At 53.4% G+C, this 17,150-nt stretch overlaps 2 protein-coding genes across 2 annotated transcripts in view; both read left to right on the top strand.

Annotated features, from left to right (window-relative positions):
• Positions 1 to 245: 245 nt before the first annotated feature.
• LYZ (lysozyme) lies at positions 246 to 2,518 on the top strand. The gene is made up of 4 exons (XM_071578901.1): positions 246 to 455; positions 796 to 954; positions 1,193 to 1,271; positions 1,650 to 2,518. Exons 1-4 carry the CDS (start codon positions 299 to 301, stop codon positions 1,708 to 1,710), a joined length of 456 nt encoding a protein of 151 aa, XP_071435002.1. The 5' UTR covers positions 246 to 298; the 3' UTR covers positions 1,711 to 2,518.
• A 3,755-nt stretch (positions 2,519 to 6,273) lies between these two features.
• Positions 6,274 to 17,150, top strand: part of CACNA1S (calcium voltage-gated channel subunit alpha1 S) — a 37,786-nt gene continuing 26,909 nt past the window's right edge. The window contains exons 1-7 of the mRNA XM_071578858.1: positions 6,274 to 6,453; positions 10,097 to 10,202; positions 13,003 to 13,142; positions 13,611 to 13,744; positions 14,829 to 14,981; positions 15,829 to 16,034; positions 16,603 to 16,706. Of these exons, the coding sequence (XP_071434959.1) occupies positions 6,293 to 6,453; positions 10,097 to 10,202; positions 13,003 to 13,142; positions 13,611 to 13,744; positions 14,829 to 14,981; positions 15,829 to 16,034; positions 16,603 to 16,706 (1,004 nt within the window). The 5' untranslated portion in view covers positions 6,274 to 6,292. The remainder of the gene's footprint in view (positions 6,454 to 10,096; positions 10,203 to 13,002; positions 13,143 to 13,610; positions 13,745 to 14,828; positions 14,982 to 15,828; positions 16,035 to 16,602; positions 16,707 to 17,150) is intronic.

The raw sequence follows: 17,150 nt of genomic DNA, 5'->3' as shown, positions 1-17,150 counted from the left end.
GCAAGGCAACTACAACTTCTGATCCAGGATACTTGGAATAATACCAAACTGAGGATTGCTGGATTGTCCATGGAATGCCACAGCTGTGCAGGACCAGTGAAATAGGTGCTGTCACCCTCCAGGAATTTGTTTTGGAGTTTGGCCCACTTCCTTATTGGCTTTTTACCGTCAGGACACCTCCCAGACTTCCCTGTCACGCTTGCTTAGCCAGCTGGTCCTCCTCCTGGGAGCAGGAATAAAAGGCAGTCCTGGCAGACAGAGAGCTCAAGTTGCTTTGGCACCTCTTGGTCTGGGCAGCATGATGAGGAACTCAGTGCTGTCCCTCGGCTTTCTCCTTGCCTTCCTTGCTCTGGCTCTGCCAGGCACCCAGGGAAGAATCATCCCCCGATGTGAGATGGTGAGGATCCTACGTAGGAATGGCTTTGAGGGCTTCCAGGGCAGAACTGTTGCTGACTGTGAGTATAATGAGCTGCCATTGGACCTCTGCCTGTACCACCTTTCTCCCCCTCAACTTTGTGATCTTCCAGCAGTACTATTCTGTCTCTCCATTCCTTTGACTTCATCATCTCTCTTCCTCATTCCCTTCCTTTGCCTCCTTGTATAGTTTACATAACAAATACCCATCCAGAGCTTTATCCTTCCAAGCATTTACCCACCCAATTCTCGAGCTTGCAATATCATCAGTATAATTACTTCTGTAGCACTTCATCCATCCTCAATCCTTTCCCTTCTTTCCTTTTGCTTACCCTGAGCATACCTTGATGTTCTGCTCCAAGATGTTTCTTCCTCCTGTAGGGATGTGCCTGATAAAACATGAGAGTGACTACAACACCAAAGCCTATAATAACAATGGCCCGAGCAGGGACTACGGCATCTTTCAGATCAACAGCAAGTACTGGTGCAACGATGGCAGGACCTCTGGATCCAAGAACGCTTGTCACATCAGCTGCTCAAGTAAGTGGTGGGGCAGAACAAAGAGCCTTTCTTTGTCCACTCCATGAAAGCACCTGATCTGTCCATGACACCTGCCCAGCAGCCACTCTGGGTGTTTCTATCCATGTGTCCTTCTATTCCTCATCTTCTCAGTGTCCCACCTTCCCTTCCCAATGAACACCTTTCATTCTGCCAATCTGTTCCTGCTCTTTATCTGGCCCTCTTTCCTCCATTTTGACCTTCTCTTCTTGCTCTACAGAACTTCAAGATGATAACCTTGATGATGATATTCGCTGTGCCAAGAAGATTGCCCAAGAGGCTCGTGGCCTCACTCCCTGGTAAGGACACACTGTGGGAGTGTGGGCAGAGGAGACAAAAGAAAATCCTACTGCTGGCTGGGGAGGAGGGTGGTACAGAGAGGGGGATAATGGGTGAGAAGCTCTTTTGGGTAAAGGCTAGCACAGATCTTCTAGAGCTGAAAGAAGTGAGGAGTTCTGGCTCTGAGCACCTGCCCTAACTCCCTGAATTTTCCTCCTCTCCCAGAGATCTCCTTTTTTGTTCTCTTCCCCCAGCTCCCTTAGACTGAGCTTGTCAGAATTTTCATTGATCCATGTCTTTCATACCCAGCTTTCTTTACCCAAGACTCCCAAAGACTAACCAAGTCTGTTCTTAAAACCAATTCAATTCTCCAATCACATGCTGTATTTGTTCTCCAGGTACGGCTGGAAAAACAACTGCAGGGGCAGAAACCTGAGTTCCTATGTCAGGGGCTGCTAAATCGCTCCACAAGCGTCGATTGTTTTCTCAGCATCGCCAGAGGTGAAGAGTGAGAGTGTTTGGAAAGGAATCTGGGGAAATGGGTGGGTGTGGGGACTTAAAAGCATTATTAAGGTACAGAAGGTTCTGGCTATGCTAACCCTGGGAAGTCTTTGAACTGCTGCAATGCAAATAGAGAACTTAGAGCTGGTGGCTTTATACAAACAAGGTTTATCAGCAGGGCACTACAAGTGCACTTTCAGCCACTTACTTGCATAACCCATCTCTAGATTCCGTTGCCCTAACAGGGCTTAGCAACATTTAGTGTTTCTTTTTGTATCTTTCTCTATTCTCCTTCATCCCTCCCTTCCTTCCATCCTCCCTCCCCTTCCTTCATGTTTTTGCCCTTTCTTATTGGAGTGCCTGAAGTGAGAAAATACAAAAATTAATGCTGAAACATGACCTTGTTCCTTACATTTATCTGAGCATCTGCTCCTGGCTGGTGTGAGGGATAGGGAACTGAAACCTGTGGACATCTGGTCTGGGGGAATGTGGCTTTTCTTATCCTTTGAGGAAGCTGATCAAGCACAGCCCAGAGTGCAGGCAGCGTCTCTGTGAGGACCCTATGGGTTGGAAAGCCTGTTGGGAAAGAAATGTTTTGCCATTTAGTTCATGAGTCTTTGTTCCAGATGAAGGTTGAATCTAGAAATTGTACACAAATGGAAGGTTTCAACACTGAAACCATGTTTGCCTTCATGTGCTTTCTGCTGCTGCTTGGGGAGCAGTGACTGCTTTGATGTTTATGCAATAAAGGGATGCTTAAACTCTTGTCTTGTGTGAATGTGTAAACCAATTATGAAAGTTTGTTTAGATGGCTGAATCTTAAAAAAAAAAATTCTCAAAGTAGCCTTGCCAGAAGATCCTTGTCCCAGGTATAGGGCAGGCAGTGGCTCTTTCCCTCCCCATAACTCAGAAAACTTCCTTCTTTCATCAAGTAGCTGAGGACAGAGATATTTTACATACTGATGTCCATGAAAGGTTTGAGAAAACTCAAAAAATCCTTGAGTCAGAGCCTCACCTTGTCACTGTCTCCTGTGCAGGTGTTTCATCTATTGTGGGATTTGAGCCAACCTTCTTATATGGGATTTTGGCCTGTGGGCTCAACCCTGGTAAAGGGGTGTTTTCTGTCTACCTAAATATTAAGTCCATGCAAGCATCTCCAAGGGCCATACTCAACCAGAACAGAGCAGGGATTGTGGAAGTAACACACAGCAAATGAAGATCTCCTGACTCCTGCTGCAGCCCTACAGCCTCAGGTCCCAGCAGGAGCAAGGCTGAGCACAGGTGCCCAGGTGTGGTGGTGCAGCCCCCCATGCCCTCCTTCTCTTCATCTCAGGAGCTCATCATGAGCCCTGACTGTACCAGTTGGGTGGTGAAGCTTCCCTGACTGTACCAGGGATGGTAAAGGTGAGAATGACACTCATCATAACAGGAGTTTCAGGTGCCTGACCAAAGTGGGGAACAAAGAATAAGCAGTTACCCATGTTAGCCCTGGTAAATTATTCACCTGAGTTGCAGTCCAGGTGGAACTGTACCATTGTTCCCAATTTGGGTTATGGCCAGGATGGAAACTTAAAATCACAGAATATTTTGGATAGGAAGGGACCTTAAAAGGCCCAACCCTCTGCCATGGGCAGGGATACCTTTCAGTAGACCAGGTTGCTCCAAGCCCTGTCCAACCTGGCCTTGGACACTTCCAGGGATGGGGCAATCACAGCTTCTCTGGGCAACCTGTGCCAGTTTCCTTCTGTCATATCCAACTGACAGGTGACTAAAGCCAATCATTTTTCAACCCTATCAAGAAGGGTCCTGAGGGAGGAGGGAAGCCCTTGGAGTTCTTCTGGACTGCAGTGCCTGTACCAGCATCGCCCTCAGTGCGGGATGCCTCTCTGGGCTCAGGATAACGGGAATGGGGTGGGAGAGAGGACGGAGAGGAGGGAGAGGAGGCGGGAGAGGGGCGGGAGTGGAGAGTGGAGAGGGGAGGGAGAGAGGAGGGAGAGGAGGAGGGAGAGGGGCGGGAGTGGAGAGGGGAGAGGGGAGGGAGAGGAGGAGGGAGAGGGGCGGGAGTGGAGAGAGGAGGGAGAGGAAGAGGGAGAAGAGGCGGGAGAGGAGGCGGGAGAGGGGCAGGGATGGAGCCGGGAGTGGGGCGGAGAGAGGGATGGGAACGGGCGGGAGGGGCAGTAGGCAGACGTCGGGGGAGGAGGGAGCCGGGAGCGGGGCAGGGAGAGGAGCATGAGCGGGCCATGAGCGAGGGTGGGGAAGGAGCCGCCGCGGAGCGAGGAGAGGGGCGGGAGTGTGGCCGGCAGCGGGGCGGGACGAGCGGCGGAGCGGAACGGGGAGAGACGAACGCAGTTTTTGGCTTGTCTCGGCTCGGCAGCCGGAGATGACCCCGGGGGAGTCAGACCCCCCCATCACAGCCCCGCTGCCTTTGGGACCCTTCTCAAGGCCATGCGCGTGCCGTGATGGAGCGGGGACAAGAAGGCTCAGGAAGCGTGCGAGGAAGAGGAGGATGGATGGCTGTGAAGAGGCTTCACGAGGAAGGAGCCTCTCCCTGCCGGGCAGGTAGGATGGGCTCCGTCGGGCAGAGGCTGCCGCGGGGCTGTGAAGCTGTGCCGGGTCGGTGGGTGCCAGCACAGCCCTGTGGGCGGCTCCGCTCGGGGAGTCGAGATCAGAGAGCCCGGGGGTCCCTTCCACAGTCCCTGCCCGCAGCCCCCTCCTCCTCCTCGACTTCCCAGCGCATCCCAGGGCAGATGTTCCTCCTGGAGATCCCCACTAGGTGGGTCCCGCGCCCTGGCGGTCCCTGCGCAGGCAGCAGCGGGAATTCGACTCCTGCCTTTCACAGAATCACGGACTGTTCTGAGTTGGAAGGGACCCACAAGGATCATCGAGTCCAACTCTTAAGTCAATGGCCCACACAGGGGACTGAACCCATGACCTTGGCGTTATTACAACCAAGTTTTAACCAACTCACTCAGGGTTTAGGGAAGGAAACGAGGGCTAAGTGAGAAGTGGGAACACGTTGGACCTGCCTCACAAGGAGACGAGGCTGGAGCCCGCAGCAGAAATGATTTGACTTTGCACAAACGGAGGGGGCAGGTTGCTAATCAACCCTAGTGAAAGGTACCCCTACCCGTGGCAGGGGGTTTGGGACGAGAAGGTCTTAAGGATTCCTTCCAACCCAAACCATTCAGTGATTCTATGAACCCCTTTACAACCGAGGACACCCTCCTCCAAAGTGCATCAACACTGGCTGGAGCAGCTGCCCCAGGGGCTGCTCTCCCGTGACATCTCCCATACTGTGGGCACCAATTGGTTTGCTCTCTGGTCACTCCCTCCTGGCCCTCGGCACACCTGCCAGGGCATTTCCCTCCCCAGTGGAATGGCAAAGCAAGGGAGAGCAAGCTGTGAGCAAGGCAGGATCATGCCATGGGTGAGCAGCACCTTGGGATGCACAGGGTCGGGTGGGGCACAGCTGGTCTGTCACAGCAGCTGTAACATCTGTAGGGCAGGGATACCATTTACTGTGGGACATTACTGTGAGTAATCAAATCACTGCAGTTATTTTCCTGGCAGTTTAGGAAACCCCAGGAAAACCCCCAGGAACACTTCCTGGTGCCTCAGCCCTCTGCTGTGAAAGGTGCTGGTAACTCACCTCTCTCCTTGCCTCAGCTCAGAAGTTACTGTACCTATTCATTAGCATTTAGTCAGTTGGCCTTTCCCAAGCCCAGCTGGACTTGCCAGGACACAATCCAGCCCAGACTTGTTGGGTTTCTGTATCCCCAGGCATCCTCCATACCCTGCATGCAGGACTTGCCTCTGTAAGGCTGAGCAAGGGGTTGTTTGAGTGACTGGTGTCAGCCCAGGGTTTCCTCTGCACCTCCAGAAATACAAGCCAGAGCACTTTTTGGTCTTACCATGGTTCCACAGAGCTCTGAAACTGGGGTCTCTGGCCAGTGAAATGGACCCAGCCCCAAAGTCCCTGCAGCCCTGTGATCACATGGTTGGGAGCTCAGGTGAGCAGCGTGCACCAAGTGAAGGTGAAACCCTGATCAGACTGGGGGGCAAACTGGCCAGAACTCCATCTCACCCTGAATAATATAATGCCATTCAGTAAATGTATGTTGCCCCAGGCAGCCCAGCTTCCCAGTGCAGGCCAGGAGGGCCAGGGGGAGTGGGCAGAGAGCTGACCTGGTTCACAGGCTCCTCTCTTTGGGAGACAGCATGCCCAGCACTGGGCAGTCTGGCCCACCCCCAGCCCAGGCAGTGGCACGCCAAGCACTCGCCCAGCTCCCCATGTGCAACAGCTGCAGGGGCCCTTCTGCTGCCTCAGGAGCTGGGACAGCACCCAGAGCCAGGCCAGCAGCTAAATTTAAACTCCTGCTTTGTGTGTTTGTACATGCGAGTGCAGCTCCAGCCCCCACTCCCCCACCACCTCCCCTGAGGAGACAGAGGAGGCCCAGAGGAGCTCCAGCTGACTGGGACCTGAGGAAGAGGAGCTTGGCCACAGGGCAGGAGGGAGAGAAGCAGCCGGGGGAGCAACACCATGGAGCCTGCTTCTCCCCAGGATGACGTGAAGAAGAGGCAACAGAAGGAGAAGTCCAAGAAGCCAGTGCCACCAGTAGCCCCTCGGCCACCCAGGGCTCTGTTTTGCTTGACCCTGGAGAACCCTCTGAGGAAGGCTTGCATCAGCATCGTGGAGTGGAAGTATCCTCTGGCTGCAGGCACTTGGGAGCATGTGTGGCTGTGCCTGTGAGAAGGGTGCTGGGCATGTGTGCTGGGGGGCAAGGAGGGCTGTCAGCCTGCTTCAAACCTGTGCTGGGTGTCTCATCAGGTGTGTAAAAGGCAGTGAGGTATTCAGGGAGCCCTGGTGGGTTGCTTTGGCAAAGGCAACATCATGGAAGTGCAAGCTGGAGCATGAATAGGCTGATGGGGAAAGCTGGGGCTGAGGAGCAGGTAAGGCCATGGGGACCTTTGGTAGGGTGGTACAGGGACAGGCAGGGACAGCCTGGGGAGAAGGGACTTGTGGCAGTGAACATGCTGTGGGCTGGGGAGAAACGGGTCAGCTCACTGAGAAGGGGAGGGGGTTTGGTGTGTGAGGAGGGGGCACAGTGCCCGTCCTGGGGTGGGAATGGGGTCAGGGCTCTGGAGCTGAGGATGGAGCTGGGAACAACAGGTCACTCAGGGAGAGAGGTCTGGGGTGGGTTGCTTGTGATGGCTCTGTGTGTGTGTCACTGCTTGCCTGGCCCCACAGCTGTGTCCTGCACTGGTAGGGGGGGCTGGCTACATCCCTGAATCCTTGCTTGACACTGTTGCCCTCTCAGCTTCCTTTTCCACCCCTCCTTGGCACTCCTGTCAAAGTGAAGGCTTTTGTGGGTGATACTGCTCAGAGGAATAGTCTGTCTATGTGCCTTTGACTTAATACAGGGATGAGGTTTGGGTGTTGCTTTTTGATCTTTTCACTGGAGCGCTGTGGCTCAGAAATACCAAAATGTCCTAGTTCTGCCATGCATCCAGGAACTTGTGCTTTGTTCACCTATATTTTATGTAAGGGAAGAGAATGGGAGATGGAACATTTCACTTTGGTTCCAGCAATACATTTGGACTCAAGAAAAATGATGGACTCTGGAGAATGGAATCAAGTTCTTCCACTACAATTTTCTCATTTCAGTTGCTGAGCTTTATCTGTGTGTTCCTGGCCTTGGTGGGGTGATCCCAGCCCTGGCCAGGCTTTACTTCTCTTGGAGGTGGCTTGGTCATCTTAGGTTGGCTGTTTTGCTGTGCACACAGTGCCATGGGCACACCAAAAACATGCTCAGGGAGTGGTTGGCGGGCATGAGGACATGCCCACAGCTCTGGTGGTGCTGGGGTTTGAGCCCTCATTCCTCTGCTGCCAAGGGACTCTCTGTCCTTCAAAGGAGTGGGAGCAGAGCCAAAATTGGGGAATTCTCATTTTCTGTTTCTCTAGGAAAAGAACTGGGTTTTTCTACAAGCACATGGAAGGGAACTGTGCCTGTGTCTTAAATAGGCATTGAGTAGGGAAGAAACTTATGTGTCCTCCCAAGGGGCAGGGGAAGAGCTGGAAATAGGACTTACATCTTCCAGCATGTTCAAACACATTCCTCCCCCTGGGCCAGCACATGCCACAGCCAGTGTGTAGCACAGTGGGGGTCTCTCCCCTATCAGTGCTCTGGAAGGGGATGGGGAGGGTAGAGGTGGGTGCCCCACCAGAAAGGTGACATGTGCAGGTGGTTCTGACCTGTGCAGGACAAGTGATCCATGGAGTCAGGTTTCTGCAGAGCCTGGCTGTATTTATACCCAGATGCACCTGGCTGCCCTCGCTCAGGGCTCAGGGTGTGCCAGGGTCGTTCCAGTTCCTGGGGGTTGTCATGGTCTGCAGGGCCAGGCAGGCTGCCAAGGGGAGATTAGCTGTGACCATCTTCTCTGGGCATACCTGGCCTCTGGGTGCAGTGTGGCAGTGTGCATTCCTGTTCCTGTTCCCATGGCTGCTGTGTAGCTGCTGCTGGCAGGGGCACAAAGCTGAGCCACAGCAGTGGGACAGGGTCTTCTTCAGGCAGTTGTAGGATGGGGAATATCACTGCACTCAGACAAGGGTGGGTGACAGACTGGCTTGAAGCAGAGGGGGTTTTGATGCTGAAATTTGCTCACATCTCAAAAATATGTTTGTTAGAACAAGGGAATCTGGGTGTTCTGCAGCTTAATGGGTACTGTCTGCACAGCAGCTAGTCCAGCAATCTGATAGTTGTTGGGACGGTCTGGCTCTGTGGTGTCACACTGGTATTTCAGGTCATTTTGCAGCCAGGAGGACTTCAAGGCAGCTGAGTGAGGAGTCTGGAGGAACTCAGAGCTGCAAGGCAGGAAGGCCTAATTCCTGCAGCAAGGCACATATGGGGTCTCTTGGATGCTTTGTGATGGGAGACTGCTGGAGAGAAAGAGATGAGATTGCAGGACAAGTCGATGAGGAGGATGCTGAGGCTCTGGCTCAGTGGCAGGAGGCAGGGACACTGTGCCTGGGGACACTGTATGCCTCTTTTCTGGTTAAATCTGTCCCACTGCATTTCTGCCTGATAACAGTGCCAGACTCACAGAGTCATAAGCAGCAAGCAGATTCCAGCTCCAGTTACAATCGAGGTCCCCTTCAAGGAGGGCTCATCTCACCCTGTCCAAGCAGGAGGGGAACCTTCCAACCCCTGGGCTCTGCCCCATTACCTGGAACATGAAGGGAAACAGCTTTTCCATCTGACTTTAGATTTTAGAGTGTCAACAGGTTGATGGATAGAAAGCCTCAGAAAAGGAAAAAAAGCCTGCAGTGAGCCCAGGGCACACCTGAGAGCACTCAGGCAGCTCAGCAGGCTGGTATGGATAGAATGGTCCCTGGGTCCCTTGCCCTGTGATGCTGGATGGGACAGTGGTGTGGTCACCAGAGCCCAGGGCAGGCCTCAGGGAAGGATGCTGTGGGGGCAAAAACAGAGTGGGTGTCCCTGGAGTGAGAGTCTGGCTGGGAATATGGTCCTGGAGCCAGAGTTTGAGCTCTTTGGGAGCTTCAGAAAGGCAAAACCATGAGATTTCTGTGGTCCAAGCAGAGCAGTGACAGCAGCAGGAGCCTGGGAGTGATCAAGTGCCCATCCTTGGGGTCTTTCTAGGAAAAAAGGAAGTCACCACATTTGTTCTGAGATGTCACAGGGCCCAAACAGCACAGTTCTATCTTGAAGGGAGTGGCACAGTCTTCAGGCTGAGCACTGTTCACTGCCAGGCCCTGGCACTCCTGGGCACAGTCACAGGAGCGCTGCCTGCACTGGCACAGAGAGGCTGCAAGGACACCTGGGGATGTTCTGCTGAGGAGACCCTGGCTGAGTTGTCTGGCCTCAGATACCTTCCAGTCAGGACCACACAGCCCAGGTGGGACCTGGGCAGCAGGTGCTGCTCAGCAGTGTGTCCCTCCTGGGTGCTGAATGCAGAAGGAGCCAGGGCCAGGGTGCTCCAGAGGGGGCTGCTTTGGCTCAGTCATTATGCAAAAGGGTCCTGAGCCTTCAGGATGATTTACTGAAGGATGAGCAGGGGGAAGCTGCCAGCTCTCCCATCCCTTTGCTATTCCTCCACTGCAGCCTTGTTGTTTGTGCTCCCTCCCCATGTGTCCTGTGGCCCTGCATGTGCTGAGTGCCCAAGTCCTGCAGCACCTGAGGGGGTGCTGAGCCTGAGCTCTGCCTACTCTGCCTGCTCTGCCCCAGCAGGAGGTGGGTTCTTCACACACCCCCAGGCAGGGCAGGACCAGGCAGGGCTGCACCTGCTTTCGCTTTTCTGTCTCCACTCCTTAACACTTCCCTCTCAGACCCTTCGAGATCATCATCCTCCTCACCATCTTTGCCAACTGTGTTGCTCTGGCCATTTACCTGCCCATGCCTGAGGATGACACCAACGTTGCCAACTCCAGCCTGGTAAGGGACAGCCCTTTCTGCTGCCCTGGCAGCCGAGGGCCCTTCTTTGCAGCTCTGCAGAGCTGGTTGCTGGGTGTGACGTGGGTGCAAGGTGGCAATTCCTGTCCTGAGGGCACCTGCTGCTGCCCAGGGGTGCAGGTGGGCAGTGCCGGTCCAGCCAGAGCTGCTGCAGAGTCAGAGGGAGGCAGTGGGGGTGAGAAGTGACCACAAAATGGGCTTTCAGAGGGGCTGAAACCACTACTGGGTCGAGATCAGAGGCAGCAGATTGGGGTGTGAAGTAGAGGAAGGAACTGATGGCAATAAAAAGAAAAAAATTCCCTCTGTTTTTGTTGTGACACTTCCAAGAGGAAACATCCTGTTACAGAAAGGCTCAAATGGTTTTGTTTCAGCGTTTTTGGAATAAATTTTCTGACCTTGCCTTTCAAAATTCTGTTTTAGTTTTGTTACTTTTTATTTATAAGGGGAAAAACCCATTTCTGTTAAGCAGTAAGGTCACTCCTTTCCAATCATTATTCTGTTTTTTCCTTAGTCACTCCAGTTTGCCTGTAATATGTTGTTTTGATGGGATCCAAATCAATTGTTTGCACTATTTTTAGTCTTCCACCCCCTTCCACTCTTCAGATCCCCACTGTGGTTCAATCCACATTGATTTCCATTGAGAGACTGAGTTTGGTGACTGAACCAAAACATCTAAATGCCCCTCTTTAATGAAATGTTCTCTCCTGCTGGTTTTGGGGCTCCTCAGGGTGAATCCCCATGGAGGGTTAATTCCTGGGGTGTTCCTTCATTCTCCTGGCCTGTCTGACCATCTTCCCTGACCTCTGGGGACTGAGGGACACTGGTTTTGGTTTCTTCCTTGGCCAAGGGGGCATAACATGGTTTGGAAGGTGCAGTAACTTCAGGTGAGGGGGTGGAGAGGCAAAGAAAAGCTGTGGCAGGTTCACAGTGGGAAGCAAGAGATGAAGACAATGGGGATGGGGGTTTCCTGCTTGGAGAGGGTTTGGAATGTGACTGAGGATAGAGCTGGGGGAAGCCCAGCAGTGTGTGGCACTGTGGCATGAGAGGGGGGCTGATGCTGCCCAAGGACCAACAGCCTTTTCCATGAGTGTGAGGCAGGTGGGAAAGGATTGAGAAATGTTGTGAATAAATTAAATTATTTCTATTTCTATTTATTGTATATTAGATTACTTATGCTGTACCCTATTGGGGGATTTTTCAGCCTGTTGCCATGCCAACACCCCTTGGTATCCAGAGCCTGGCAGCCCCAGGCTGTTCTTTCATTCCTGTTTGTGTGTGTCCCTTTGTCACCATGTTCTGGTGGCTTTGTATGAGCAAACCCAGCTGAGAGCTGAGCCAGGCTCCCATCACCTGAAATTATTTTGATTTTTTGACTTCCTCAATAATTCACAGCATTTATTTTTGCTTTTACTTGAGTTTCTAGAATGAGCAATGAGTTCCAAATTCCACTGTTTTTCACTTGCTCCAGGAGCAAGCAGGTTCCCAGTGTGTTTAGCAAGGTGGGTTCTTCAGGGAGATTCACCCCAGAAAATGCAGATGTCTACATGGGAACTGGCTGCCTGTCCTCTGTTTATGGACAGTGGAGAAAAAAAAAGGCAAATTTAGGGCAGTTGGTCCCCTGCTGCAGTTCCAATTGGTGTTTGACAGGCTGCAAACACTGAAATACCTGGTTTTCACATAATCATAAAATTATGGGATGGTTTCAGTTGGAAGGGACTTTAAAGATCACCTCATCCCACCCCCTGCCATGGGCAGGGACACCTTCCACCAGCCCAGGTTGCTCCAAGCCCTGTCCAACCTGGCCTTGGACACTCCCAGGGATGGGGCAGCCACAGTTTCTCTGGACAATTCCCTGGAGAGCCCAAGCAGGGGTGCTCCTTGCCCTTCAGAGGGGTGTAGGCTGAAGAGAGAGAGCAGCGAACATCAGAAATATAAATAACTTTATCCACCTGGCTGCTTTGGAGGGCTTTTAATCCCAGTCTGGAAGGGCCACTGGCAGCAAGGGCAGTGATGGCAGTGATGGGCAGAGCCAGATGGGTGCAGGCAGCTCTTGGCTGCACTCCAGGGACAGATGAGCTGCCCTGGCTCTGTGTCTGCAGGGCCATGCTGAGCCCTTGGTGCCAGGTCCTGCCTGGGAGGGGATGCAGCACCTCTGCCCAGTGAGTTCCCAGACCCAGCTCACTCTGCCAGGCAAATGTCTGGCATTAGGCAGGAGGTCTTAAACCCAAGGCCTCAGTTTCCTTGGAGCTTCCTTAGCATCCCAGGCACACGGGCTGGCTTGTCTCATGGTGACTCTGTGAGGTCCTCCAGGACAGACCCAGCAAGCCCTCATCTGGAGAGGATGAAGAGAAGGTGTCAGTGCTGCCTGCAGGAGGAAGGTTGTGGTGGAATGGGAGGGTGGGCAGCAGGGAGGAGAGCCAGAGAGGAGCAGTGCCCTGGGCCAGGCACCTTTGGGTGCTGGGTTGGGAAACGGTGGCTTTGCTGGAGCAGTTTGTAAGAATGGGTACCCATCGCTGCGGGGCAGGGTCCTGGCAGGGGGCCATTGAAGTGGGTGAGGGGGTCATGCTGCAGGCCAGACAGTGGCATGTGGTGAGGCAGCATGGTGCCCCTCCTGTCCAGGGCAGCCACAGTGCTGCTTGGTGTGCATGGGGGATCACAGATGGGTTGGCAGAGGGACTGATCCAGAGTCATGCTGGGGGTGGCCATGCATGGTGGGGATACCAGGGGAGGTGCCAGTCTGCTCTAACAGAGCATCCTCTCCTGCTTGCCTCTGCACCCCCAGGAGAAGATTGAATATGCCTTCCTGATCTTCTTTGCCATTGAGGCCATGCTCAAGATCATTGCCTATGGCTTCCTCTTCCACACGGATGCCTATCTCCGGAATGGCTGGAACGTGCTTGACTTCTCCATCATTACTCTAGGGTAAGGGAAGGATGGAAAACTGCTGCTCTTGTGCTTGTGCCAGGCCTGTTCCACAGCCCAGCAGGGTCATCAGGTTTCCGAGTGACAGCAGAGGGCAACTCCTTGACTCAGTTCATGGCCTTCTCCCATGGATCCTCTTTTCCTCCCCTGACATCCACTGGAATCCTCCCTAACTCCTGTTTCTTCACCTGACTCCTTCATGCCTCTTTGGTCTCCTTGCTCTGGAGAATGGGGGTGGTGTGGAGTCCTCCAGGGTTTGTTGCACCCCTCAGCAGTGGAGCTGTGCCCGGGAGCTGGATTGGGCCAAGTGCTGCTCCCTGGGTGAGGCTGAGCAGTCCTGCCCTTGCTTTTCTGCCTGCAGAACTCTAAATCCTTAGCTCAGACTTCTTAGTTTCTATTCTCATACTCTTTTTCCCTGCCCTTTCTTCTGCTTCTCCTCCTTCCCTCCCCGTGCCCTGGCTCTTTCAGGCTCATCACCATGACCCTGGAGCAGGTCAATGCGAAGCAGGGAGGGACCTCAGGGGGAAAAGGCGGCTTTGATGTGAAGGCCCTGCGAGCGTTTCGTGTGCTGAGACCCCTGCGCCTGGTGTCTGGAGTGCCAAGTGGGTGCTGGCTGCCCTGCCACCAGCAAGGGCTGGTGGGTGGATGGAACCCCTGCCCAGGGTGGGGAGCCATGGAATAGGCTTCTTCTTGTTGCTGGATCAAGCCACAAAGCAGTTGTAGAAGAGCCAAAGGATTTTTTGCTCGTCCCTTGTCTTTGGTTGAGCTGGCAAAATGCCAACTGACCAATATAGTGTCAGAGCTTCTCTCCCCCTGCCAAGAAAAGGGAGGGAAAAAACCCCTGGAAACTCAAAATAGGTTTATATATTTATACAGAAAGAAGAAAATTAAAAGAATACTACAATATAACACACAATTACAAAAGTTAGAAATAACAAAAAATAACTCCCCACTCCCCATTGAACACAAATCTCACCATTTTAGCTGCAAATCGCTCCAGAGAACTCAATCCCCTGAGGGACAGGCTCAAGCAGAGAGAAAGACTAAACATTTTACTTCCCTAAGATTAGGTGGTAAGCTGGTGCTGGGCCTGGTACTCCTGGGATGGCACAGTGTGTCCTTCACAGATGAGAAGCAGTTAAGGAACTGAGAAACTCCTCTTACTCTGCTGTATTTATATCTCAGTTTTGCATCATCTGGTGTGAAATATTTCTTTTTGGTTAAATCAGGTGATGCTTGTCCCCTCTAATCTAAAACTACCACATCCCTACAGCTGGCAGTTGCCAACCCTGGGGATCTGCAGGTTGGCACACATCCAGCTGGCTCAGCACCTCTGGATGGCCAGTGTGAAAGGGGCCAGGACCTCCCTCTAGTTTGTCAGAACAGGGATCTCCTTCTCCCATAACTCATGTGAATACAGCCTGGATGAGAGCAGCAGAACAAATGGAGGGGCATGAAGCAGCCTCTGGCACTGCCTGGCTCTGCTGAGCTCTTCCACACGCTTGTATGGTGGGTAGAGAAAGGATTTCTTCCTTCAGAGGTTTCAGTCCCCCCCCCTCCAATGCTGTTCTTCCCTTGGCATGGCACATTTCAAAGGCTGCTTGTCAGTGGGACTGGCAGGAATGCAAGGTGCACCCAAAGCTGTTTAGGAAGTGGTTGACCTCCTCTCCCTTCTGCTTGGTGCAGGCCTTCAGGTGGTCCTGAACTCCATCATCAAGGCTATGGTGCCCCTGCTCCACATCGCCTTGCTGGTCCTCTTCATGATCATCATCTATGCCATCGTCGGGCAGGAGCTCTTCAAGGGCAGGATGCACAAGACCTGCTACTACCTCGGAACAGGTGGAGCTGAGTCAGCACGGGAATGGGGCAGGGATGTCTCCCTGTGGCTGCTGTGAGACCACAGTGGTTCTGTGCTGAGCAGAAAGAGGGTCCTGCCAGCATCAGCCCTGGCAGAGGGGTGGCACTGAGGGGGTGCCTGCGTGGCCAGCAGGCCCAGGGCAGTGACCCTTCCCCTGGACTCTGCCTTGGGGAGGCCACACCTTGAGTGTTGTGTTCAGTTCTGGGCCCCTCAGTTCAGGAAAGAGATTGAGGGGCTGGAGCGGGGCCAGAGAAGAGCAACGAGGCTGGAGAAGGGACTGAAGCACAAGTGCTGTGGGGAGAGGCTGAGGGAGCTGGGGGTGTTTAGCCTGGAGAAGAGGAGGCTCAGAGGTGACCTCAGCACTGTATGGAACTCCCTGAAGGGAAGTTCTGGCCAGGTGGGAGTTGGTCTCTTCTCCCAGGCACTCAGCAATAGGACAAGGGGGCACGATGGGCTCAAGCTCTGCCAGGGGAAATTGAAGTTGGAGATCAGGTAGAAATTCTTTGCAGAGAGAGTGCTCAGGGATTGGAATGGGCTGCCCAGAGAGGGGGTAGATTCCCCATCCCTGGAGGTTTTTCAGCTGAGCTTGGCCGTGGCACTGAGTGCCATGATCTGGCAAAGGGAGTGGAGTTGGCCCAAGGGTTGGACTTGATGATCTCGGAGGTCTTTTCCAACCCAATCCATTCTATGAATCTGTGATACAGCACACAGCTGGTGTGAGGGGCTGGTGGAAGGGGCCCCTTTTGGGAGGCTTCTGCTGAAGGCAGGGGGGTGTGGGCTGCTCAGTTTGGGCTGACCTGCTGCTGACACCGTGGCTTTGCCCCTCAGATGTGATTGCCACGGTGGGCTCAGAGAAGCCAGCCCCCTGCACCACCTCCGGCCACGGGCGACACTGCACCCTGAACGGCACCGAGTGCCGCGGCGGCTGGCCCGGGCCCAACAACGGCATCACCCACTTCGACAACTTCGGCTTTGCCATGCTGACTGTCTACCAGTGCATCACCATGGAGGGCTGGACTGAAGTCCTCTACTGGGTAGGCTCCAGCACTTGGGCTTGGTGCCCAGCTTGGCCGAAGTGACGCTGGTCTTGCCTCAGGGCAGGGAACGCTCTGCTGGACACAGGACCAGTGAAAGACAACCTGCCCCACCAACCTTCTTACTGTGATGCACATCCCAAAACACACCAGGCATGTCTCTGCATCCCTGTAGGCACTGCCTAAACTCTCCTTGCTCTTCAGGTAGACTTGACAGTGCTGCAGGTGCCACCTTTGTGCAGAGGGTGGGCCAGGCACAGCAAAGACTGGTGGGTGCCCCTCCAGCAAAGCCCCATGTTTTGCTTTCCTTGGGAAAGTGCTGTGCTGAGTCTTGGGCTTGGGGATGATGTTTAAATCTGCTCCCCTAATGTTTGAGTCTGGCTCTACCTCTGCTAAACCCAGATTCAGAGTTGTAAGCAGCCAGGGCTCAGACCCAGGTTTATGTGCCACCCATCCCAAGCACTCCCTTTGGAGGGAACAAAGTTCACAGAGGCTGTTGAGGGGCCCTAAGGGGAGACAGCAGAAAGTGCCTTCAGAATGCTTCACCTGCATCTCTCCTTGTTGCCAGGTAAATGATGCCATGGGGAATGAATGGCCCTGGATCTACTTTGTCAGCCTTATCTTGCTTGGCTCCTTCTTTGTGCTCAACTTGGTGCTGGGGGTCCTCAGTGGGTAAGTCCCATCCTATATTTTCTCTTCCAGCAGAGGAGTTTTAACTGGTTTGAACGATACAAGAAAAAGCCTGGAAAAATTCTGTTCCTTTTCCACCCTCATTCCTCGCCCTTGTTTATTTTTGCATGCTTAGAAAACCTGAGCCATGAGTTACTTTTTCTGTTGGTGTCCATGACTGAGGTTTTAGCTCAGCTCTCAACACAGGAATCTTTTCCCTGTCACACAAGCAGCTGTCAGCAAGCCCAGCACATGGTTTGGGGGTTGTGGTGTGTTCTGCCAGCACACACAGCAAAGAGGAAGCTGAGCAGGGAGGAGCCACCACCCCATGGCTGTGGGTCTGTATCCCCAGCTGCCATCCTGCTGGGAACACACATGATTTTCTCATGGCCAGCCTAAGAGGAGCATCTTTTCTATGAGTGCAAGGGATCCAAGAGAATGATTGTT

This window comes from Pithys albifrons, chromosome 28 (genome assembly GCF_047495875.1).
Source record: "Pithys albifrons albifrons isolate INPA30051 chromosome 28, PitAlb_v1, whole genome shotgun sequence".
NCBI lineage: Eukaryota > Metazoa > Chordata > Aves > Passeriformes > Thamnophilidae > Pithys > Pithys albifrons.
The sequence above is the reverse complement of the archived record's forward strand: the minus strand, read 5'-3'. Positions and strand labels throughout refer to the sequence as shown.

Bases quoted from the DNA above. Each gene is read 5' to 3' on its own strand.
- LYZ (XM_071578901.1), top strand. From the start codon at position 299: ATGATGAGGAACTCAGTGCTGTCCCTCGGCTTTCTCCTTGCCTTCCTT. The intron at 955-1,192 runs GTAAGTGGTGGG...CTTGCTCTACAG, and splicing joins TTGTCACATCAGCTGCTCAA to AACTTCAAGATGATAACCTT. The intron at 1,272-1,649 runs GTAAGGACACAC...TTTGTTCTCCAG, and splicing joins GCTCGTGGCCTCACTCCCTG to GTACGGCTGGAAAAACAACT.